The sequence below is a fragment of the Acipenser ruthenus genome, chromosome 45 (genome assembly GCF_902713425.1).
Source record: "Acipenser ruthenus chromosome 45, fAciRut3.2 maternal haplotype, whole genome shotgun sequence".
NCBI lineage: Eukaryota > Metazoa > Chordata > Actinopteri > Acipenseriformes > Acipenseridae > Acipenser > Acipenser ruthenus.
In genome coordinates, this window is record NC_081233.1 from 7,290,383 (window position 1) to 7,314,703 (window position 24,321).

Sequence of the window (24,321 nt, forward strand, 5' to 3'; positions counted from 1 at the left end):
TTTTAGTGTAATCCACAACACATAACAAACGCTGCACTATTTGGTACAATTGGAGACAACCTTCAGTCTCTGCTTAGGACAGGCCCAGGACTGAACAGCAAGCTGGGGGTGGCCAGGTCAGCATTGAGGTGCAATCGCCTGCAGAGCTGGGAAGAAAAGCTTCACAGCTCTGCAAGACTGGAATTAGGGCCATTATTAGTTAACCTTTCATGGGAATTCAATTGAAAATGATTTCACAATAACGAAAGTAAGAGGCAGCTCGGAATGTATCCTCAAAAGAGTGTAAAGCTGTGCAAAGTTTCAGGCTGGGATTTATCTACATGCATATTATAACTTCAAGGCAACAAGTCAAGCAGATACTGGAGATAACTTTCAAGTCAAACTTAGAGATTTTCAAAGACAGGTACTTAGAGTAAGCCTTGATTAATGATTAAAGCAGGGAGTATTCTTTGGGCACAGGCTGTACCGTCCTGCTTTCCTGTTGATGCGAGCCCGGTCTCCTTGAAGAGCAACTCAAGGATATCCTATCCACGGCTGCCAGAAGCGCATCATCATTTCAAATAAAAGCCAGGGTGCAGTTTGCCTGCACTGCCACTGAATGCTACTGCACTCAACTCTCCTGCAAAGCTCAAACTCCAAGCATTGCTGTCGCCCTGCAAATGATCTGAGATCAGCCTACAGCCCCAAGGTATCTTCAATTCAATGTATTATTATTATTATTATTATTATTGTTTACAGCCTATAGATTATATTAGAACTCTCAAGAGTTGAGTCTTATGTACAGCTGTAAGATTATGAGGTTATGTACAGGTCACGTGGGCATCTTAACGGACTTAACCACAACACACAAACTGTCAGTTTAATTAAAAAAATGACTAGATTTCAAAATATGAAATAGGAAAATTCAGCAGTGCAGCAACGCGAAATGTATCTTGTCAGTGAGGCGTCTAAACCGGAGAAGAATTTGAGCCGCACACCCTCCGCGGTATACTGGTCTGGGAAGCCTAGACAGGTATTTAAAGCGACACAGATATGAAAGTTGAATTTACTACGGTAACCAAGCGCACTTCACAAAAACAAAAGAAAGTGCAGTGACAATTCAAAGCATTAAAAAACACACACACACACACAAGGGAAGGGGAATGGTCACATGTGCTACTTTTTCAAGCTATTGTAACGGCTAGAACTAAGTATAACACATAAACTACACCGAGGAGTACAATACAAAACCTGCTATCTTGCCAACAGAAGCCCTCGGTACAATGACAGGCTTATGCACACTTTGGTGTAGTTTATTCCTTATATTATTATTATTAATGGCTCTATATACTGTATATAGCCATTATAAAACGTTTCTTTTTATCCCGTTTAAGTCTTACATTGGTCTGAAATGAGTGTGATGACTGGTATAGATGGAAGTATTAAATTAAGCAACCCTGATTGTGTGTTAAAAAACGTTTCATCAGCACAAAAGCAGACTGCTTGAAACTTTATCTCCGATCAAAAATACATTTTAAAAAGTTTTTATTTAGTGAGCCTTTTAGTTAAGTAAACTTATTTTAGGGCACTTACTTATAAATGATTTTTTATATGACTTTTTAGCGTGTGCGTATCAGAGAATATAAGGAACTCCAGTTTTTATATCTTTAAATCAGGTCAAAAGATAACACAGACTGCCTTTGAAGTATCACAGTTTATTTAAAAAAAAATTAACAGGACAAAATCCCTGGCAGAATTTGATTGAAATATGAATGAATCCGCTCGGATTTGTATGGAATATTTGGAGCTCAGCTGCTGTATACTTTCACGCAGACAAAAACTGAAGTAAAGTTCAATCTATATTATTTATCAATGCTTACTTCATTCCCGGGCACACGAGTCACAGTGACAAACGAAATATTTGTTCAGGAAGTTGATTCATCTTTAATAGAATTACCATAGGGGGTACATTTGCAAAAATGAACTTGTCTATTGTCTTTTGCTATCTTATGTAGGTAATATTATATATTACACCAGTTAGGATGTACTCTGCTAAACCGCGTTGTATCTGCACCACATATCAAAATGATCAGAGTAGCAACACATGGGAACATGAAACGCAATCAAATAAAAAGGTCCTTATGTACCCTTTACACCTAACAAAATCTTAACCCATTCTGCTTTGGAAAGATCTGAATATCCTGCTGCTGCCCAGATGTTCATCTCCGACTCTCCTTCCTTTTTTTTTTCCAGGTTGCACAATGGACACTGAGGAGCACCACAACAACTCTTTGGACCCTGGTTACGACTATGACTTCAATGGCTCTTTCCACTGGTTCATGCACCACTGCACTCTGGAACTCAACTATGACACGAGGCGGGCAATCCTGTTCCTCCTGTACCTGGTCATCTTTGTAGCAGGGCTGATCGAGAACGTCCTGGTGGTGTGGATCAACTGGAGGCGGCACTCCAAGAGCACGGTCACCTTTTGCGTCCTGAACGTGGGGCTGGCAGACCTGGTGCTGGTGCTGACCATCCCTTTCTGGATGCTCGAGGTTGCCCTCAACCAGGTCTGGGTGTGGGGCTGGGCCCTCTGCAAGCTAACCCACCTGGTCTACACTGTCAACATGTACAGCAGCATCTTCTTCCTAACGTACATGACGGTGGAGCGCTACCTAGCCATCGCCAGGCCTTCCCAGACCTGGGGCCTCAAGGAGAAACGGAAACGAGGCATCGTCTGTGCCTGCCTCTGGACCTTCTCCTTGTTCTTGACTCTGCTGGAGAACGTCCATGTGGAATTGATGGAATGGGACGAGCCAGGATGCTACATGTTCCCGGCCTACAACTATAACGAATGGTACGCAAGCATCACCATTCTCTCTTTGACCTGCAGCTGCTTGATCCCTGCCGTCGTCATCACCATTTTTAATTTTCTCATCGCCCGCGCTGTGAAGGCCACTGCTGGTTTTGAGGGCAGGAGGAGTTGCTGGGTGGTGCATGTCTACTCTCTGGTTTTCATGATCTGCTGGATCCCGCGCCACATGGTGATCTTTCTGATGCTCCTGGATGACCTGTTGCCCTATGCAACGTTTAGCTGTAACTTTGTAGACATGCTCTACTTCTCTTACTGCATCGTGGACTGTATCTCGCTCTTCCACTGTGTGGCCAACCCCATTATCTATAACTTCCTGAGCAAAGGCTTTAGGAGCAACCTGATCAACGCTGTGGTTCGGTACATCCCCAAAGAGATCGCCAACCCCAAAGAGAAGGAAGGTTCAGGGTCCAGCACAAGCCATTCTGTCGTGGTGGAAAACGCCACTAACGATATACCCCCCAACCAAGAACAATGGGCAAAATGAGCCTAAAACCCATCATCCTTTTCAACTGCCATTCGTGTTGGTAGTGTTATAGTGAATTTTTAAATGCATTGAAAGAGAGAGAACTGAAGCACTGCTAGAAATACATATACTGCTTATAATGTGTGATATCTTTGTTTTGGCTGTAAACTGCGTCCTATTTTGAGGAAAGTCGAGTTAGACGTGCCCGTAATCAGAGCAGTGAAATTTCACACCAACTATGAAGCTCAACACAGAGGAAATTGAGGTTTATCATCACTGGGGGGAGGAAAACACCAAGAAATTGATCATTTTTTGGCTTCAGTTTTTTTATTTTATATTGAGGCATCATAAAAGCATCTGAAGGGCTGTATTTGCAGAATTACATTTAAAAGTTTGCGTCTAACAAAATTAGAGGCAGTTGTCATAACAATACGGTTGAAGAGAAAATGTAAATAACAGGTAGATGCCAGTTAAAAATGCTCCAAAAAATACAAAGTAGCCTGTCCTCAAATGTGCATGTGTAATGAATTGTAAAACATTACCGTACTGCGTTTTATTGGGTTGTGACGAGACAGTGTAGTGTATAGTCTCCCACCTGCATTAGCAACTCAGAAGCTTTTTGTATTTTCATAATAAACTTTTCCTACTGGCCATGCCTTGCTTTATCTTTAGAATTTAATTCCAGTATTTTATCGTTGTCAATTAAAGAAAGAATTTACCAATGCCTGCATCAGTGTCACAAAGACACAAAACATTAGTCAACTTGGCTTAATAGCATGATTCGGTTTTCTATAAAATTATGTGAAAAAAAGTCAAATTCGACTAGAAAGTTACTATACATATTGTGACAAACAAAAAAAAAAAACGCCCAAGAATTTTGAAAACAACAACGTCATACAGAATACAATATATAAAAAGCAAAAGCCCTGAAAAAAAGCGATTTACATAAAACTTGAAAACAGCTAAAAATAAGCACTGAAAAATGAAATTAATAATATAAAAAAAACGAAAAACAGAAGCCCTATTTATAATGCAAACTGTTTTAAAATTTCAAAAAATATAATTTAAAAAATTGTGACTGAAGGGAATATACAGCTGATATGGATATTTGTAAAAATGATATTTGATGCATATATTTCTCCAAGCATTGAAAGAGAATTTAATAGGGGCTAGGCGGTGCAGCGCACCAGTTCCCAAGCAAAGCAAGACATTAGTGGACATTACTGTAACAACCAAACCCCCATACAATCAAGTGGTCTGACACGACTGCCAATTTCAACTTGCCCAGGGTGAACGAGGAGCAGGTGGTGTTCAGGTAACATGAATAGACTGACCCTCGTTAGCACTCATTTTGGACTGTGATGGCATTCCTACTGCATAACAGTTTAATCCATTCCAGGTTTTAATAGGAGACTCGATTAGCCACAGTGTATAGGTAACAAGCTCAGTTGTGTCATTTTAAACTTACAGCAAAACCAGGAATGGATCAAACAGCTATGCAAGGGGATTCTTATTTCCATCCCTGATGTAGTCCAGTTTGCTGACCGGATTCTGTGAACCCGGATGTTTCTGTATATGCTTACCATTTCGTATTCATTCTAAACGATCAAATGACATGCATGACACTAAAATGTTGTCTGGGCTTTAACAAAGAAGACAGCTACTGTGCCACACACTCACAAGACAGTTTGGTGTGAAAAAGAACCCTTTAAATGAACACTGTGTGTTTTAAGAAACCACTGGAAACACACCAAAACAAGTGAACTGTTCTGTATTGCACCTTTACAGTGAAAATGTTCCATTTCGATATCCCCTGCCTGACTGCTGTTGGGATCATCTGTGCAATCTGCTTCAGCAAGCATTCTCATACGAGCGAACAATTGAAGGAAGCCAGGGGTCTACATTATAAGTATTGGGATAACATTCTGGGAAGGGGGTCAGGAAAGTGCTAATCCCATCAGGAAATCAGATGCTTGTTCAGCAGGATCTAGTACATTAAAAGCATACATCAATACACTGCTAGCAAGGGTTTGCCAAATGTACTGAGATGGATGCTTCAAATACCGACAACCATGTGTCCCTGTATTCCAATGTAATGTTTATGCTGTGAATTCGTTAACCAAGGCAAAACCTGAAAGGTGTGATTAATTACTTTCGAACACACTGGGATGTCAAATTAACAAAGTTTACAAATTTTACAAAAAAACAATCCAACAATTAAATAGTATAAAATATTAAGGTGATTCAATAGTTTTTTTTTTAGTTTTTTTTTATGAAAAACTTTTTTTATATATTATTTTCTACAGGAAAATGACAGCATTCATATATATTTTTTTAAAACATCATGAAAAACACTTGAAAATTGCAGATTATAGAAAAGACCAATTTTGCCTTTCAAAGTTAATGATACACTGTAAGGCTGGTTTCATAGATCCTGATTAGCACTAATCTAATGTTAAGGTAGTCTCAGATTAGTGCTTATCGGGGTCTGTGAAACCTGCCGTATGTGTTTGAAATTGTGGTCGTTCTTACCGCAGCGCAATAGCGCTTTAAGATGATTCAGTCTCAGTCTTGATATAGTCAGTTCATTGACCTCGTGCAGTAGCTGACACAGGAAAGTGGGACATATTTCTCTGAAGGCTGTGATCACTTTCGTTTCCTGAAGGAGTTGATATTACTGCCCTTCACTCATCAGTCCAGGATGAGAAAGCGAATTTCGATTCAACGCTGGACTCCGGGGTTTCCAAAAGGGAAGGGTAAGTGCTTTTAAGTGTTTGAAGAACACAATCAAGAAACGGCAGCTGAACACAGAAGTTTGTGTATGTCAGCACTAAAATAACGTATGAGGATAACATAAAGAGCAGGGGGAGAGTTTCACAAAGCAGTTCCAGGTAGCAGGCTGCTAAATACATTTCACTTCCATGAAAAAAGAAAGAAAATAACCCCTGTATCCTTTAATCATATAGACTTGCAGAGTGGGTTTCTACTAAACGTTATCGTTATTATTGTTTTAGGAAACAGGTATGCAATACGAAAGCTTGCTACCTAGCAGTCTGTTAAGTGCTGGCTGTGCTTTATGAAACTGGACCCAGATGTCCCACCTTGGTATAAAATGAATAGGATTTGGATGAGCCGTTGCAGTTGTGGGACAGACTGCTACTTAAAATCCTTTGGCTATAGCTTATATATGGAGGGAATGATCTGTTTAAGTTAAAATATGCGACAAATGCCTCAGTCTTTTCATGATAGAAACACAAGATCAATAAATACAAAAGACCCGCAATTTAAATAGTTTTTTTATTCTAAAAAATCAACAGTAGATAGATCAGTATAAATAAGAGTTAATAATAGTGTATTATGATATTCACTACATGAAACAACTTGTAGAAAAAGTACAAATAAAATGAATCTTTCATAAAAAAAAAAAAACAACGCTCACTAACCAGGACTTATAAAGCAAGAACCGTTTTGAAAAGCACAAAGCAGGTTCACTTTTACAGCTTATCTTCTCCTGTCGCCACCAAAAACAAACAAAACAAAACAAAAAAGCATATTTTTTTATCATTACAAAGCGCTGCTTTGTAGAGAATACTGAAGCAGAGCTTGGGGCGAGTTTGTTTATTTGGCTACACCAGGGCCGGCCAAAGTTCCACTCCTGGTCTTAGTTCCAACCCGGTTCTAAATTCTTTAAATAAATTAACCAATCAAACCTGCACTCAGACCCTGAAGTGGTTAATTATCTGATTTCACCTGTTAAACCTGGAGTGGAATACTGGCCCTCCAGGACTGGACACCCCCCAAGTGTCCCAAAAATGTTGATAAAAAAAATTAGTACATCAAAACAAAATCACAGAGTAGGTTACAAAAAGACAGGACTGACAAATGTGTTCCACGTACCCGGTACCTTAGTGTTCTGCACACAAACAAAACACAGCTTTTAGAGGGCAAGGGCTTTTGTCTTTTAATACCTTATTTATAAAGGTGTGGAGGGTATTATTGCGTTTTTATCTCATACAAGTTATTGATTATGAAACCAGCCTTTACTCAGCCTCTAGCACAGAACAGCACATGTGAGACAAACACAGGAGTTACTGAATGCACATGCTTTAAACCGGTAACAAAATGTGAATTTCAATTTCAGGAGGCGTGCTCGATCTAATCCAGGGGTCTCCAACTCTGGTCCTGGAGAGCTACTGGGGCTGCTGGTTTTCATTTCAACCAATCTCTCTGTTACTTAATCAAACCAATTATTGGCTTAATTAGTCAAGACTAACAGGTGTTCCAGATCTTTAGCCACTGATGATGTAACAACACCTATAAAACCTGCTGGATAGGGGCTCTCCAGGATGAGGGTTGCAGACCCCTTATCTAATCTATGCAGACAGTACCTGCTTCCCCCCCACAGTGTGGCGGGCATAGTTTGACAAGAGCAGACACAATTGCACACTTAAGTAAAAGCCTCAAACCAGGGATGGAAATAAGACTCCAACTGCATAGCAGTTTCACTCACTCCAGGTTTTAATACAAACTTGATTAGCCACAGTGTACACAGGTAACAAGCTCAGGTGTGTCTTATTAAACTCACAGTAAAACCAGAATGGATCAAACCTATGCAATGGGAGTCTTATACCATTCCTGGAAAATTACATTAAGGGATCACATTAGTTTAGAGTTTTAGTAAAGGGGTGTCGAGCTGAGGGCCATGACAAACATTTCTTAAATAGATCTGCTGTTAACAGTACTCTTGCTGCTAGCTGGTAAGCAAGCCAGCCAGCAAACATGTCGCCTTGCATTAGATTAAAGACCTGCTCTGCTTCACATCTGGATACATGACACCAGTCTGTCTCTTAATCTCCTTGCCTTGGGCTTTGCTCTGTTCAGAGGGCCAGTGGGATGCAAAGTGAATGCGACATTGAGAATGCAGAGAGTGGACTGCAAACACTGAACGCAACAGGAGGCTGAGAGAAGGAGGAAGCTGGATAAAATTCAAGAGAATTAGGATAGGGATGTTTCACTTTGGTACACTGGTGTCTATATTAGCACCAAGATGAGAAATTGGTAAGGATTACAGACCATCTTGGTCTAACACATTATTATTATTATTATTACTGTTATTATTATTATTATTATTCCATTGTGGTCAATTTTGATGTAACCCAGCACTTGCTATTCCATGAAATGTACACCTTCAAACCAATTACACTACAAACAAACAAATCTGTTTAAATAAAAACTAAACAGGTTTTTGGGGTATCTGGTTGTAAAGCCATGATTCTGGAGTTCAATGAAGCCAAAGCATCCCTCTATATATCACTTCCTTCCTTATCTTACACCCACTTTCTGTGTTCGTGTTGGAGTTGGCCCCTGTTATCTGGAACACAGGAAGGAAGAGGAGCGCTTACGATGATATACTAGTGAGAGGTAAGAAAATGTCAATCTTTCATTCCTGGTAAATCTTTGCTTTGTTTTTTTTATGATACATATATATTTATATATACAGTTGCAGTCAAAAGTTTACATACCCCAATGGAAATTTATAATTTCTACAAATTTCTAGAAAACAAGGAATTTTAGGAAAAAATCTTTTGTAGCAAAAGTTTTGCTTTTGTGGATGAGGAAAAAAAGTTACAAGAAATAGATGTCTTTCAGCATTTTTTTTGTAAAACTCTAAACATGCTAATTCCAAAGTATTCATACCCTGACAAGGAAAATTAATACTTTTTTCAAATTCTGAGGACTTCTCTTGTGCACAGCCTTCTTCAACTCATACCAAGAATTTGATTGGACTGGAACAATTTTGCGTTGAAGGATGGTCAAAAATCACTAAAGAATCAAGCTCATTGATAAATATCCTAATTGTTTAAAAGAGGTTATTATTGCTAAAAAGTGCATCAACTAGCTGTTAATTTCATTTTCCTTGTCAGGGTATGAATACTTTAGAATTAGCATGTTTGGAGTTTTGCAAAAAAAAATGCTGAAAGACATCTATTTCTTGTAACTTTTTTTCCTCATCCACAAAAGCAAAACTTTTGCTACAAAAGATTTTTTCCTAAAATTCCTTGTTTTCTAGAAATTTGTAGAAATTATAAATTTCCATTGGGGTATGTAAACTTTAGACTACAACTGTATATATAAAAAACTGTCCCTTTTATCAGGAGTCAAACACGTTTTAAAATATTCAAACTAACTATACCAAAACCAACTGAAGTGCCAAAAATAATGTGAATATTTTTCTAATTAAAAGGGTGGGAAAATACCCTGAATGTCAAAAAGACACAAAGTCTGAATAAAAATACTTCTTATAACCCTTTAAATTTGTTACATGTCTTTCTTTTTTTAAAAATGCTTTCAATCACACCTAGCTGCTTTCATTTTGCAATTACTCTGCGGTTAAATACAAGGTGGGTATCTTTGATAAACAGCAGTGGTTGACAATACAAAAGCTTTTGTTGCGGTCTAGAAAACTGAAACCAGAGGTGTAAAATGTCCATATTATTTCACTCAGACAATCAGGGTTGGGCTCAATTCAACTTAATGGGTTAATACAGTAAATAGCGCCGGACCAAAACTGATTCAACTTGGAGAGCTACCTATTGAACTTCCCTGCTCCAAGCCCAATACTACTGCCACACCTTCACTCGACTGCGGTCTAGCCCCTAAAAGACTTTATAACAATCCTGTAGTACACTGACTAACTGCTTAACTAATTAACACTTAAAATAAAGCATTACCCAGAAAAGCAAAAAAAAAAAAAACACAAAAAGATAACTAGGGGTGTGCTGATACTCTGACTGGAAGAGCATGTCCCTTTCATCCGGGGCGCTGGCATTTGTACTGCTTCCAACCGGCTTTTAAAACACTCAATGCGGACGGTAATCGTCACTGATTGGTACTCGATTGTAAAGGTGAGGGAAGGATACCTGTTCTCGTTTTGAAATCAACACGTTGACAAACTGATTTATTTAATACCTGCTGATAAAATCCTTCTTAAAGGCAACTCCGAGTCAGAGTCTCAGCACACCCCTCAAGGACAGCACTAAAACGAACTGTCCGGACAAGGCAGGGGCTCTTTCGTGTGGTCGCTGTACATGAAGGTCTGCTCGATGTTGAAATCGGGGGGGAGGACGTCCTTGTGCAGCTCCATGTGAGTGGTCACCAGTTTGAGGGTGGAGAAGTAGTGTCCGCAGATCGTGCAGCGGTACATGAGGGCCCCCGAGTGGGTCTTGAGGTGACAGATCATGGTCGACCGCCCCCGGAAGAACCTTGAGCAGATCTTGCACTGGAAAGGTTTCTCCCCGGTGTGAATCCGGAGGTGGTAGGTGAATTCCCCCGAATGGGCGAAGCGCTTGCCACAAAACTTGCAGCGGTACCACTTGGTCCTCATGGCCCCCGCCCCTAGGCTGTCCTGCAGAGGGAGGACGAGGGAAGCCGTGGAGCTCTCCAGCGGGGAGGAGGAACACGAAGAAGAGTCTAGGAGCTGGTCCGCTTTCCTCTTCCGACTCTGCATGAGGTTGAGCTCCGCCATTTTTTGGTAGCCATCCGGGCCCAGCTCCTTGCTGTGCAAGCTGAGGTGGTACTGGTAAGCCGAGTGGGAGAGGAAGCCTTGAGGGCAGAGGAAGCATTTGAGGAGGGGCCGGCCTTCCTCTCGCCCCCTGTGGAGTGCCAGGTGTTTCTCCAGGAGGTCCTTGTCCACGAAGCTGCAGGCGCAGACGTCGCAGGAGAAGATGGAAAGCCCCACGTGGCTCAGGGAGTGCCACATGAGGCCGCAGAGGGACTGCTGGGGGCGCTCACAGACACGGCAGCTCAGCGTCTTCACATTCAGGTGCTCCAGGATGTGTTCTCGGACCACCTGGAAGTCAACAAACCATTAACAAGATTCAGGGGATTCGGAATTGCGCGCTCTTCCTGATCTCAGTGAAACAGTCATCCCCGTGACCTTGCAGGTTTTCTACATCTGCGGAGGGTTCTACTGCGTTCTATTGGGTACCGGCGTACCACATCAGGGATGGAAATAAAGACTCCTATTGCATAGCAGTTTCACCCATTGCTGGTGTTAATACAAGCCACAGTGTATAGGTAATAAGCTCAGGTGTGTCTGATTAAACTCATAGTAAAACCAGGAATGGATCAAACTGCAATGCAATTAGACTCTTATTTCCATGCCTGCACCTGTCAGACAGTCCTCTATTTGTGTGATTATCCAGTGATATAGAAGCACCTGGAGCCAACAGATTAGCCACATTGACAAGATTCCAGAGATCAGGAAACACAGAAACATGGTCAGACAACACGGCCCGTACCTACCAAAGTCAGAGCTACTGAAATTAATACTATGATATATAATATTGGAACACCAGAGCTATGCAAAAGTATTGCTAACTAGTGACAGATGGTTAATTTAAAAGAGATTAAATAAAATATACTCAGAATAATTAAAATGGAAATGGAAAAAAATATCATTTTATAATCTGGGCAAAGGCTAATGCAAATGAAACGACCTGACAGTGTGACGTGAACCACACCGACATTGAGAATTATGCACGTTAAAAACTCAATATGATACGGGTGACGTCATGAATAGGGTTTCTTAGTGTTCAGACTGCTGGATTATTTTAGTTACAGAGCTGATGAAAAACAGAATGCAGGGCAAGTGGATTAGCCCAGACTCTCGATCTTACCTGAAAGTCCTTGCTCACGGCTTTCGCGCAGGCTCCGCACTGGATTTCCTTGACTGGTCCGCCGTTGGCCGCGATGAGGTCCCCAGAGATGGAGGCGTTGGGCTGGACGATGATGTTGGTCTCGACGGAATTGCTCCGGCGGTGCAGGGCCAGCTGCCACTGTGTGCAGAACTTCTCCTCGCACATGTCGCAGGAGAACAGCAGGATCCCGATATGGGAGAGCACGTGGGTCAGCCGGGAGTTGCGGTCAGGGAATTTGGCGCTGCAGACCCTGCAGGCTCCGGACTCATCCAGGTGCGTCTCCCCGTGGTCTCGGATCACGTTGATGTTGGGCTCCAGAACCATTCCGCACACCTTGCAGGGCGTGGTCTTGCCCTGGCGTGCCCCGGGGCCTCCGTTCTCAATGTAGACCAGATCATCCTCGCTGTCGTCTTCGTCGTCACTCAGCTCTATCACCTCCCCGGGTGGGCCCATCTGATCCTCCGCGCTATCGTCAAAGTAGAGGTCCCCGTCATCGTAACAGCTTTCAAAGTGGACGGCGTCCATTTGCTGGTTGCCGGCGGACAGCCGTTCCTTGCAGTTCTCCCCGCTTAGGCAGGTGTTGCTGTTTGAGGTGGCATCGTCAGCGACGTACGCATCGGGCGCGAAGAATCCCAGCTCGTCTTGGCTCTCCTCTTCCGTCTTGAACGGCTGCGGTGTGGGGTTGAGGGTGTGGGAAGGAGGTACTTTCAGGTTGTGGTTTGCGGTGGTAGCTTTCTGCTGCAGCGGCTGGCTGTCCACCAGGTTTACAGATAAGGCAGAGGGAGATTGCTGCTTCTGCGAACTCACAGAATTGGCCGCTTGGCTGTACTCCATCAAGGAATCCTGATCCTCTGCTTTGGTGGTTACCAGTGGGAGCACACTGGAGCTAGCCTTTTCCACTGGCGGGTTCCTCGTCTCTTCAGCCTGAACCACAGCAGAAGCTAAAGGCAGCAAGACAGTAGCCCCAGCCGCAGCGGGTGTGATATTCCCGTTCCTGCCACTCTCCCCCTCACCAGCCTGGCTGGGGTCTCCGCTGCAGGGTGGCGGCGAACGATTGCAGGACGGTCGCGTGGCATCTGCGGGGTGCTTGTTAGAAGCAGCCGCATCCAGGTCGGGGAACGTGGCGTGGCAGGCCTTGATGAGCTCCCTGACCCCCAAACGCTCGGCCACGTCGTATATGACCCCCACGTTTATGAGGTCGGTGAAGAGCTCCGCGGTGTAGATGAAATTGAGGATCTTCTCGAAGTTGGCGGGCGCGACAAAGTCCACCATGTAGGTGCGGGCGCTGTCCGAGCCGGCGGTGGTGAACAGGTTCTGGAAGTAGCCCGCGGCGCAGGCCAGCACAGCCTTGTGGGCAGCGAAGGTCCGGTTGCCCACCAGCAGGAGCACATCGCACATGGACTCGGACAGGCGGCACTGGTTGAGCTCTTTCAGCAGGTTGGTGGGGTGCTCCGCCCCCTGCAGCTTGATTCTCATGCCCATCTCCGCTCTCTGCTGCTTCCTGCTCACCGCCTCCTCAGCTCAACTTGCAAGACAAAAAGGAGAAAGCAAATCAGCGAGCAGACCTTCAAACACCACCATCAGCCATAACTAGCGTGACGTTAGAAACCAGAAAGTAGACAATTATGTTTAGAATTACAATCGCAGCTGAATTAGTTGCTGAAATTGCAATTACAATGCTGTTCAATTACAATTATAGTTACAATTACGCTGCAGGAATTAGAATTACACTATAACTCTCTGTGTAAAAGAAGTGCTTCCTACTTTCTACTCTAAACTTTACTTCCATTTACGCCCTCTTGTTCAGCTCTCTGTCCTGAACTTAGTGTCCTGGTTTAACTTTATTTAGACCATCTATGGTTTCCTAGACTTCAAATCGTGTCCCCTCTTTCCCTTCACCAGACACAAGGCTCTTCCACTAAAACAATAGTTCCTACTTAAAATGCAGCAGGTATGCCAAACAGACCTGGCAACGTTTCAATAACATTTGCCTACTCAAACTAATGAAACTCCTCATTAGCTGGATAAGTGTTTTTTTCTGCTCATGTGCTTTCTATCCCTATGGAACATAATACTGCTTTGAAATATTTATGCAGGATAAACAGAAAACTACAGGGATGGAAATAAGACTCCTATTGCATAACACCGTCCAGGTTTTAACAGGAACTCGATCAGCCACAGTGTAAAGTTCACAGCCTCAGGTGTGTCTGGACTAGTAAAACCGGGAATGGATCGAGCTGCTATGCAACGGGAGTCTTATTGACATCCCTGAAGAAGGTGCAAAACTAAAACAAACATAAAAAAACACATTAAAATTGCATCACGAGTAAATAATTCTTACGTTTCTATTTCCTGAGAATAAGCAATAGGCATATTCCCGTAATCATGCATCTGACATGCAAATATTACGCATGCACGTAACCGTTTATTTTTACATGGGTTAAGGAGTATAACGCGGCGTTGCAAACCATTGAATAGCAGGGACTGACAAACGTTATTATTCGTCTGCAGATTAAGAGGTTATTCATAAACTCTACAAACTCTGTGATGGAATTACAAATTACAAAAGCAATGCAAAAATATTACAATATTCAAACGTTTCTAAAAACAAGAGAAGGGGTTCTAAGGTAAACAACGTTCTTAAATACTGTAAATTACAAAAATAACAGTACATCTAAATAATAATAATAATAATAATAATAATAATAATAATAATAATCGGTGGTATTATTATTATTATTAGTTATAGGCTACTGAATGAACGAGTTGTACAGTTGTTTGTAAATTCATTCATTTGTATGTATCATTTGCGTTTTTTCACGATACTACAACACGAATACAACGAATGTATTGTTTTGCTTTTGTTTACATAAAAAACACACAACTGTGGAGTACATATTTAAAAACCAAATTATTTACAGTCCGTGTACAGTTTGTTTAAAAATGCACAAAATGCCGTTTAAAAAAAAGGTCGAACAAAACTGAAAAGCCTTTCATGTAAGTAAGCATCTCTCTCTGTGTGTCTGTAATGTATTCTCCGTCCATCTTTACTTCGTTGTTCGTTGCAAGCAGAGGACCGACTGCAGGTCCGCTTCTGAATAAACAACTATACCGCCTTTTTTTTTTTTTTTTTTTTTTTTTTCTTATAACAAATAACTTGCTTACCCATGTAACCACTGCTAAACGGTATGTGTACACACTCGCATACCGCACATACACAAACCAGCCTTGCATTACCGTTACCGAGGAAGTGATGTATTGAAGCAGAAAGGCTTTGTTTTCTTGATGAAAATCGTTTTAGCGCCCCCCATCTTTCGGATGAACTGACTGGGTAAGCCCGCCCCACCCCAACGCGTTCTTTCCTATTTTAAAAATGTTTTTAATTTGTGCACAATTCCAAAATCTGTTTTTTTTATTCAATAGAATTATTTATTATATAGTATTGTCCTTTTTTTTTTTTTTTTTTTACATTAGCCATGATTAAATAGAAAACTCTCTCTCTCTCTCTCTCTCTCTCTCTCTCTCTCTCTCTCTCTCTCTCTCTCTCTCTCTCTCTCTCTCTCTCTCTCTCTCTCTCTCTCTCTCTCTCCCCTGCATAACATAATGAAGCACTGAACAGGCTTGAGACATGGAGACTGAACTGCTCCCTCACCCCCTAAGAGAAAGGGTGCTCCCTCCAGTCCAGGGCAGGCTTGAGGCATGGAGACTGAACTGCTCCCTCACCCCCGAAGAGAAAGGGTGCTCCCTCCAGTCCAGGGCAGGCTTGAGGCATGGAGACTGAACTGCTCCATCATCCCCTAAGAGAAAGGGTGCTCCCTCCAGTCCAGGGCAGGCTTGAGGCATGGAGACTGAACTGCTCCATCATCCCCTAAGAGAAAGGGTGCTCCCTCCAGTCCAGGGCAGGCTTGAGGCATGGAGACTGAACTGCTCCCTCACCCCCGAAGAGAAAGGGTGCTCCCTCCAGTCCAGGGCAGGCTTGAGGCATGGAGACTGAACTGCTCCATCATCCCCTAAGAGAAAGGGTGCTCGCTCCAGTCCAGGGCAGGCTTGAACCACAGAGACTGAAATAGTTATAAAAAAGAATAATAATAATATTTAAAAAAACAAAAACACTTTTGTATGAAAATCACTGTTTAATCATTCAGAACAGAAGCTACACATTTGGGTATAGTTATTTCAAATATACCAACTCACACAGAGTCACATTCTAACAGAGAGTGCTAAGCAACTTCAAAACTCTACAGGAGAAAACAAACATAACAAAAACATGAAATGGATATAAGATTTTCTTGTCGTCTGTATAAATCTTATTTTACAGCAGGTATAAGTTTTACGTTTCTTAAAAAAAAAAAAACATTTTTTTTTTTTGCAATAAAAACACGAAAATAACAAAACACATACACCATCGAAATAGTATCTCCAGATCGGAAGAAAAACTGTAAATCCCGTTAAAGTAAAAGTCTGTTCCTCCCAAGAAATACTCTATATACAAACATGAACCTCAATGGGCTACCATAGGCTTTAATATAGACCTTAAACACCCGTCAGACTGTGAACACATACTCCTATTGCCAGGGTCGTCACAGATAAGAAATACTGCTATATTTGATACACAACACAATGATGAGATATATCAAGGTTTGCACCAGTGGCTTTTAATCAATCAATTCTGCAAATTAGCTTAATTAATCAATTAAAACAACATTGACTGATTATTCCAAGTTAAAGTAGTTTCAAATTTAAACATGCTTGTTTCAACCCCCCTAGAATACTCTATCCCGTAGAATCCTAGTTTCCGTCTCAATGTGGAATCAGGGAGTTCAGTTTCTGTTTCATGGTGATTGAAATCATTCTGAGTGGTTCTGGGCTCTGCTGCGTCAATGTGGAGTTGCTGTATGTTTCCGGGACCGACCAGCATTCTTCATTCAAAGCATGTGGCAATGCAACTTTTCAAGTGCCAGCTGCAACTACTGTCTATACAGTATGTAGTGCAGGTGAGCTAGTAAAAAACTCACATTGTCACATGGTTTGAATGAGGAATGCTGTTCAGTCCTTAAGGTTCTCAAAGCCAGGTAAAGGTAGATTTAAGGAGAAAATATTAGTGCTGCAGCAGAACCCAGCACCACTCTGCATGATTGCTAACCCCATTAAAAAGTACAGAAAATGTAAAAAGCAATTTGACAGAATTGCATTTGAAGCTATGTGCCCTTTGATCATTTGAGAATACTTGATTTTCAGGATAACGGATATCTAAAAAAATAAAATAAAAAAAAACAAAAAACAGGAAAAGAAAAACCATCACCAAAGAACCATCACTGATGAGGATTCAAAACAACAAATCTTTCTTGTCACGGTTACAAGCAATCGTAATTCATACTTACAAAGTTACATACAAATACAATCTTGTACATACATTATTAATAGTATTTCATATTTTTTTACAATCCTTTTTTTTCTTAAAATGTTATTTTATTGTGTTTTTTTTATAATCATAAATCTTTTAAATAGACAATATTTTCTAAAAGGGCAGTATTTTTGCTAGGTATGGTTATGGGTGTGATACTGTAATAAATACATACCCACTGAACACTGCCAGGGTAATTGTAATACAGCACGTGGGTGAGTTTTAAATGGAAGGACGAGATCGGGGCAATCTGACATTCTTCTAGGGTCATTATGAATCCAAAACTCTACTTGCAGAAAAATAGTGGCTCCTTTCCATTTTATTAGGACCTGCCTGTCTATCTGATTGGATTTGGCATGGCCCTGCTGTGAGGCGTGTTCTCCTGGTATATCCTGGTGTGGGGCGTGTTCTCCTGGTATACCCTGGTGTGGGGCGTGTTCTCCTGGTATACCCTGGTGTGAGGTGTGTTCTCCTGGTATATCCTGGTGTGGGGCGTGTTCTCCTGGTATACCCTGGTGTGGGGCGTGTTCTCCTGGTATACCCTGGTGTGGGGCGTGTTCTCCTGGTATACCCTGGTGTGGGGCATGTTCTCCTGGTATACCCTGGCTCCCTTGATTACTCTGGAAGGCTGAATGAATGGTGCAGTTTACTTCAGCATTGTTGGGGATCAAGTCCCCCCAGTAACGTTACACTTTTGCCCTGATGGCGATGGTTTCTTTCAATGCCCACACCCACCGCGCTGGAATTGTGCATGAATGGGTGGAGAACGACTCAGACTTTGGGCATCTTTGACTTGAGCATGTTTGGAACTTGCACAATGTATCTGTCATCACGATCCTCTGCCTGCCTCTCTGCACCAACTGCGTGATGTGTATGGCTGGTGACCTTGAGAGACACCTTCCTGCACATTGTGGAGTCCATGCCTATATATATATATATATATATATATATATTTTTTAAATGGACATTAGTATATTAGTTCACATCCCCCTATTCATATATATAACCCTGGATTCAGCTTGCATTTTTAAGTGCTTTTTGTGCTTGACCCTGTTTTATTATTATTATTATTATTTATTTCTTAGCAGACGCCCTTATCCAGGGCGACTTACAATTGTTACAAGATATCACATTATTATTACATACAATTACCCATTTATACAGTTGGGTTTTTACTGGAGCAATCTAGGTAAAGTACCTTGCTGAAGGGTACAGCAGCAGTGCCCACCACCTGGGATTGAACCCACAACCCTCCGGTCAAGAATCCAGAGCCCTAACCACTACTCCACACTGTTAACCCTGTTTCCTAACAATGCACTGCATTCAATTTAAATACATGCTTGCTGCTTGTATGATCCCACTATGCAGTGTTTAAAAACAATCAAGTCTTTTACAGCTTCGTCGTTTGGTATTTTCAGATGCATTTTGTATTTTAGTGGCCTGTTGTCTCTCAATTGTCCAGCAGATGGCAGTGGCGTATGTACTTCTGGGTGTCACTAAGGACTCAACCACTAGAGGGGGCAATACTGTGTACATATTTCTCCAGCTTGTGGTCCATAGATTTTGGGCAGTACAATGACTTTGGTAGGAATACCCCCCAGTGGATTAACAACCCGGGACATCTGGATAAAACATATTCAAAGATTTACAGCAATACATAGTACACAGTCAAAAGGTTGTTGATGATTTAAACTGCAAAGACGATTTCTCTTGTAAACTCAAGGCGGAACGAAACTTGAGTGATTGCCAAGGCTTTCAAATCCATTGTCTTTTACGAACTCAAGCAATATTATCACTGACCTCATCCGCAATATTTTGCTTCAGTGGTCGGTATGATTCTGATGCTCTCAGTAATGTGTGCTGAGGAATGTCCTAACCAAGTTTCTAAATGGTGACGTATGCACAAACACAAGGACAGGATCCTCCATTCTACCAGATTTAAACAAATCTACAGTGTGGTACTTCAATGCTTTTTCTTGTACTGTGCACAGACAGTTCAGAAATACACAGACACTATTTGCAGATGGAGGGGCAATTTTAAAACAGCCTAACATTGCCAGCCAGCACATCAAATGATTTATGGTTCTATAATCCACAGGACAGTGCAACAAGTACTTTGAAAAGGGATACATTAATAACATCATTTATTTTGATAAGACTTGATGAAGCTTTGTCCCACTTTAACACAACTAGATCTTGGAATAATCAAATTGATGGTCTGAACCAGTATTTATTTTTAAGCAAAGAAGCCAAAATATATTAGAAATAATCTGATTAAAAGTCCACTAAAAGGACTGTTGAAAGATGTTAAAACTGCAACATACATTTCAGCCTAGCAATCCAGACCAAAATATAACCTAAAAACACATTTAGAAAATGTATTCATACTGAAACACTAACATTAACACCCTCTGCAGCGGTCATTACCAGGAGATAATGGACCTTGTCTTTTCGGTAAGTGACCTCTGTAAATTATTCAGCAGGTTATGACGTCATGGGATAATAATGCTTAAATAAAACCAGCAATTTAAAAAGTTTAGCCCAGATTTAGTGAATAAATAAACCCAGAAAAATGTTCTAAAAGCAATGGTCACTGTTTTACCTCCCGAGTAAATAAAGAGCCTGCCATGAAGCTGTCTTAATTACCAGCTCGCAAATACTGTTGCTATTTTATCAGTAGTGTCTGCATATTTATAAACTGTCGGTTTTTGACCCTTAATTGGCGTTCACCCTGTACAAAGCTGGTTGGCATATATAGGCACTGTCTGTGATGTCACCAAAGTGGGCAGAGTCCAGATAGAGAGCATCCTCCCCCTTTTCAGCCCGCAGTGGTCCGGTCCCGTGCTGCTGTTGCTGTGGTTACGAGACCCCCCTGCGGGAGTTGGTGCGGCCGATGCTGGTCGTGCTGCTCTTGCGGCTCAGGCTGGGGGTGGGCAGCGCTGCCAGGCCCTCGTTTGGGCACCCGTGCTGCAGAAGGATGTCAACGCATTCCTGGCTGCCTGATCGGCGAGCGTACGCCAGCGCTGTCTGGCCCTGGGCATCGCGGGCCTTGACGTCGCTGCCGTACTGTGAGGGAGAGAAAGGGGAGACAGCAGGTCAGTGTTTTGCTCTGTATGAAAATCTTTACAGACATGCAACTAATTATAACCAAGACTCTCAAAAATGGCAACATGGCACAGCCTGACTGTATGATTGCCTTTACAAGGTAGAGTGATTGTGTTGTACAGCTGTTGTGAGCCCAGCAACCTGTGCAGTGTACTGAGTGCAGCTGATTCAGTGTGAAGACAGTCGCCCTCCGGTGGCGGGACTGGGGAATGACTCACCCAGACGAGCAGCTGCGTCATGACCACGTCGGGGGTCTCGCAGGCCAAGTGCAGGGCGCTGCGGCGATCCTTGTCCCGGGGGGGTGGGGGAGCGTTGATTTCCTCTTTCCGGCTGTGAGCGAGGAGCAGCAGCAGGGAGGCCAGGTCTCGCTCCAGCACAGTGTTCAGCAAGCGCACCCCGACCCCTAGCTCGGAGTCCGGCAGCTCTGCCACAAACAGCCTCTGCTCGTACTTGGCACGGATCCACGCCTCACGCTCCTCCCTGTAACGCAAACACACATGACGTAAAATACGCTGTACGCTGGAGACACCAGCAGAAATGTAGCGTTTCCAAAAAACATTGAATGGGAAACTCCTGTTCAAAATCAAAAGAACCATATTAACTCCTTTTCCACTGACACATCTGAGCTGTGTGGGCTCCGTGCTCCAGGCCCCAGACCCTCATGGTACGTGTGGTTTTTTGCACTGGCTATATATCGAGCCAAACGAGAACCATACCGTGAAACTCTGGCCTCAAAACACATCTGAATCTAACTCGGAGCCAAACAGGGCCAGGGATGGGGAGGATTTTCATCACTTCTATCTTTTGGAAGGAGAGGATACCACGTTTGAGCAGTAGGAGTAGCGGTAGAAGGAGGAGGAGGATGTGAACCCAGCAGGTAGTCTGTGTGTACTGACCGTGTGGCGTCCGGGCTGGGCTTGCTACGCCCCTGGGTGTTCCTCTCCCAGATGCTGTTGGCCATCTCGTTGCCGATGGAGTTCAGCACCAGGGTCAGCTCCAGGGGCCAGTCGTCCAGGTCCAGGGAGCGCACTCGCGACAGGTGGGTCCCAAGGTTCCGATGGATCCCCGAGCACTCGATACAGATCAGGGCGCCCAGGTTCAGGCTGGCCCAGGTGGGGTCTGAGGGGCAGAGCAGAAGGGGTCAGAGCCACGGATACTGAGATGCAGTGATACAGGCACACAGGACACAGGCAGGAAGACGCACACAGGACACAGGCTGGGAGACGCACACAGGACACAGGCTGGGAGACGCAGTGACAGAGGCAGAGACGTATTGACACAAGGCAGGCAGACAACGAGACACAAGGACTGACTATCACATAGACACAGAAAGCAGTATAAAAGGCAAGGGATGATGACAGTATCAATAAATATCTGAGGTAACACTTTATTTGAACCTCTAGGATTCATACAACACATTCTTAAAGCCTGCCAAGCCCACTATATGCACTAGGTGCATAATCCTTCATTATCACACACAGACACAATGTGCATGTGAATATTCAGAACACGTTGCCATGACACTGGTTCAGAAGCGAATGTACTGCAGTTGAAAAGTGCCTCAGTGTGTTCACTTCCAATTGAATGGAGTGTCGCTGAATACAGTCATGTGACTCACTGGAAGCCCCACAATCCACACAGAAGGCATTGCCCTTGGTGTTGCGAATTGCTTGGAGAGCGACAGCCTCACTCTGGCTGTCCATGCGCGCCTGTGGAGAAAGAGCAGAGGAACAGAAATTACTCGACATCCCTCTGCTATGAATGAAGCCGCCCACCACCGCTCACTGTCTGTCTGTCAACGTCAGCCCACGCAGCCCCTCAGAGCTCGTTGAGCTCATGTTGTTGAGCCAGGTCTCAAAGGAGCCCAGTGATTCACTTAAGATGCAGTCATTTTGATAATCTGCTTGTTCCCAGGGGAATCAACCGTTTTTTGGTCGTCACTCATATCAGTTTGCAGCAAGGCCCGAATGAAGCCTGGGACTTGCCTTGTTCTTGCTGCTCTCGCAGGACTGCAGGCTGGCCAGGATCTGGCTCTCGATGGCATGGACCCAGGAGTCCCGGTCCTCCAGACTGGAGGCCTCGAAATGCCAGGTCTGCCCGGTGCTCGACACAATCATGAACTCAAAATTCTCCTCCTCTGCGCAGAGACAGAAACCACACACACGCTGGTTAGTTAGCGGTAGCGTATTGATCATGGATTGAGGGCTACGATTGCATTATTTAATGGATAATAACCAAAGACTTGAAAAATAATTATCTTACCCTTTATCAATTTGAAATTTAGTTTTACTTCAATAATTTCAGACTCGGACTCAATAATTTCCTGCCTTACAGGAAATATGTGTATAGTGTGGTGGCAGGTTAAATTGGCTTCAACTGAGTCAATGCCAAGTTGTGAACAAAATCATTAATATAATGCTAATATGAGGTAAGAAAATCTAAAACCTAACCTAACCTCAAATCTGATTAGCCCAGCTTATCAATATGAAGCACTTTCAGTCCTAAAATGTAAAAAAACCAAAAACACAAAACTAATTACCCAGTGCTGCCATTCCAACACCTTCCCTGAACACAGAAACCAAACACAAAATAAAATAACAAAAAAAAACTAAAGGAAGGAGGTAATGAATCACAACCCATGACGCAAAGACATTTCTCAAAAGGCATGCAGTTCAGGGGCAGCGTTACCTGTCTTGTAAATGTTTCTCAAACTACCAAAGCTTTTTAACTTCCACATTTTGCGCTTGGCTACAGAGTGGTGAGCCGGAGAACAAGTCCAGTGGAAGCAGATAAAGAAGAACAGAGAAGCAAATAAGACAGACGGAGAAGGAAGGAAGGAGGAGAGCAGAGAGGGAGTTTATTAAAACACAGACGAAAGGCCCTGAACAGTCCATTTAGTCTTCTCGACCGCTAAAACAGGAAACAGTTTCATATATACCAGTAACGAAAAAAGATACCACAATGCTGACTAAACACAAGCATCTGTCCTAAGACACAGTAGTTTTCTGCTTATTAAAACACAACATCAGTATTCTGCATTGTGACTGTATTTGCTACCTAAGACTACAGATTGTCCTTGAAGTCTTTTTAAACTCTTACTTATGGGATACTTCAAAAGAATCATATTCACTGGATAGTCATGTGCTAGTTATGTGACCAAAAGCACTACATGGTTATTTTAAATGATACACAAATGTGATTCCCTGTTGGTATTTGGTATTTGTTGGTAGTTTTGCCTTACGTCACCATCATCTTATTATACTAAAAAGTAGCCCACAAGACCATCAAATATCTCACCCTGCCTGCCCCAGGTTTAACTCCTCCCCTCTCACTGCCCCTCCCTCTCATCCTCTGCCTGCTCCAGGTTTAACTCCTCCCCTCTCACTGCCCCTCCCTCTCATCCTCTGCCTGCTCCAGGTTTAACTCCATCCCTCTCACTGCCCGCCCTCTCATCCTCTGCCTGCTCCAGGTTTAACTCCTCCCCTCTCACTGCCCCTCCCTCTCATCCTCTGCCTGCTCCAGGTTTAACTCCTCCCCTCTCACTGCCCCTCCCTCTCATCCTCTGCCTGCTCCAGGTTTAACTCCTCCCCTCTCACTGCCCCTCCCTCTCATCCTCTGCCTGCTCCAGGTTTAACTCCTCCCCTCTCACTGCCCCACCCTCTCATCCTCTGCCTGCTCCAGGTTTAACTCCTCCCCTCTCACTGCCCCTCCCTCTCATCCTCTGCCTGCTCCAGGTTTAACTCCTCCCCTCTCACTGCCCCACCCTCTCATCCTCTGCCTGCTCCAGGTTTAACTC

The 24,321-nt window shown here is 43.0% G+C and overlaps 3 protein-coding genes across 7 annotated transcripts in view; 1 reads left to right on the forward strand and 2 right to left on the reverse strand.

Moving 5' to 3' along the window:
- The first annotated feature begins 562 nt into the window (after positions 1-562).
- LOC131720931 (G-protein coupled receptor 182-like) lies at positions 563-3,968 on the forward strand. Of its 2 annotated transcripts, none has more exons than XM_059013457.1 (2): positions 563-688; positions 2,233-3,968. In XM_059013457.1, exon 2 carries the CDS (start codon positions 2,241-2,243, stop codon positions 3,336-3,338), a length of 1,098 nt encoding a protein of 365 aa, XP_058869440.1. In that variant the 5' UTR covers positions 563-688; positions 2,233-2,240; the 3' UTR covers positions 3,339-3,968. The 2 variants fall into 2 exon arrangements, with proteins under 2 accessions (XP_058869440.1, XP_058869439.1); XM_059013456.1 differs by having other exon boundaries at positions 577-704.
- A 5,447-nt stretch (positions 3,969-9,415) lies between these two features.
- On the reverse strand, positions 9,416-15,314 carry LOC117400917 (zinc finger and BTB domain-containing protein 39). Its single transcript, XM_059013251.1, has 3 exons — positions 15,182-15,314; positions 11,996-13,541; positions 9,416-11,166 (listed from the first exon to the last, which is right to left on the reverse strand). The coding sequence occupies exons 2-3, from the start codon at positions 13,496-13,498 to the stop codon at positions 10,354-10,356; spliced, it is 2,316 nt and encodes a 771-aa protein (XP_058869234.1). The 5' UTR covers positions 13,499-13,541; positions 15,182-15,314; the 3' UTR covers positions 9,416-10,353.
- Positions 15,315-16,129: 815 nt separating this feature from the next.
- LOC117401078 (arf-GAP with GTPase, ANK repeat and PH domain-containing protein 2) overlaps positions 16,130-24,321 on the reverse strand; it is a 51,852-nt gene continuing 43,660 nt past the window's right edge. For 3 of the 4 annotated variants that reach the window (XM_059013329.1, XM_059013328.1, XM_059013326.1), the window contains 6 exons: positions 23,214-23,273; positions 22,511-22,662; positions 22,144-22,234; positions 21,422-21,644; positions 20,744-21,005; positions 16,130-20,486 (listed from right to left, as the gene is read on the reverse strand). In XM_059013329.1, coding sequence (XP_058869312.1) covers positions 20,280-20,486; positions 20,744-21,005; positions 21,422-21,644; positions 22,144-22,234; positions 22,511-22,662; positions 23,214-23,273 — 995 coding nt within the window. In that variant the 3' untranslated portion in view covers positions 16,130-20,279. The remainder of the gene's footprint in view (positions 20,487-20,743; positions 21,006-21,421; positions 21,645-22,143; positions 22,235-22,510; positions 22,663-23,213; positions 23,274-24,321) is intronic. The other variant, XM_059013327.1, reaches the window with a different exon arrangement.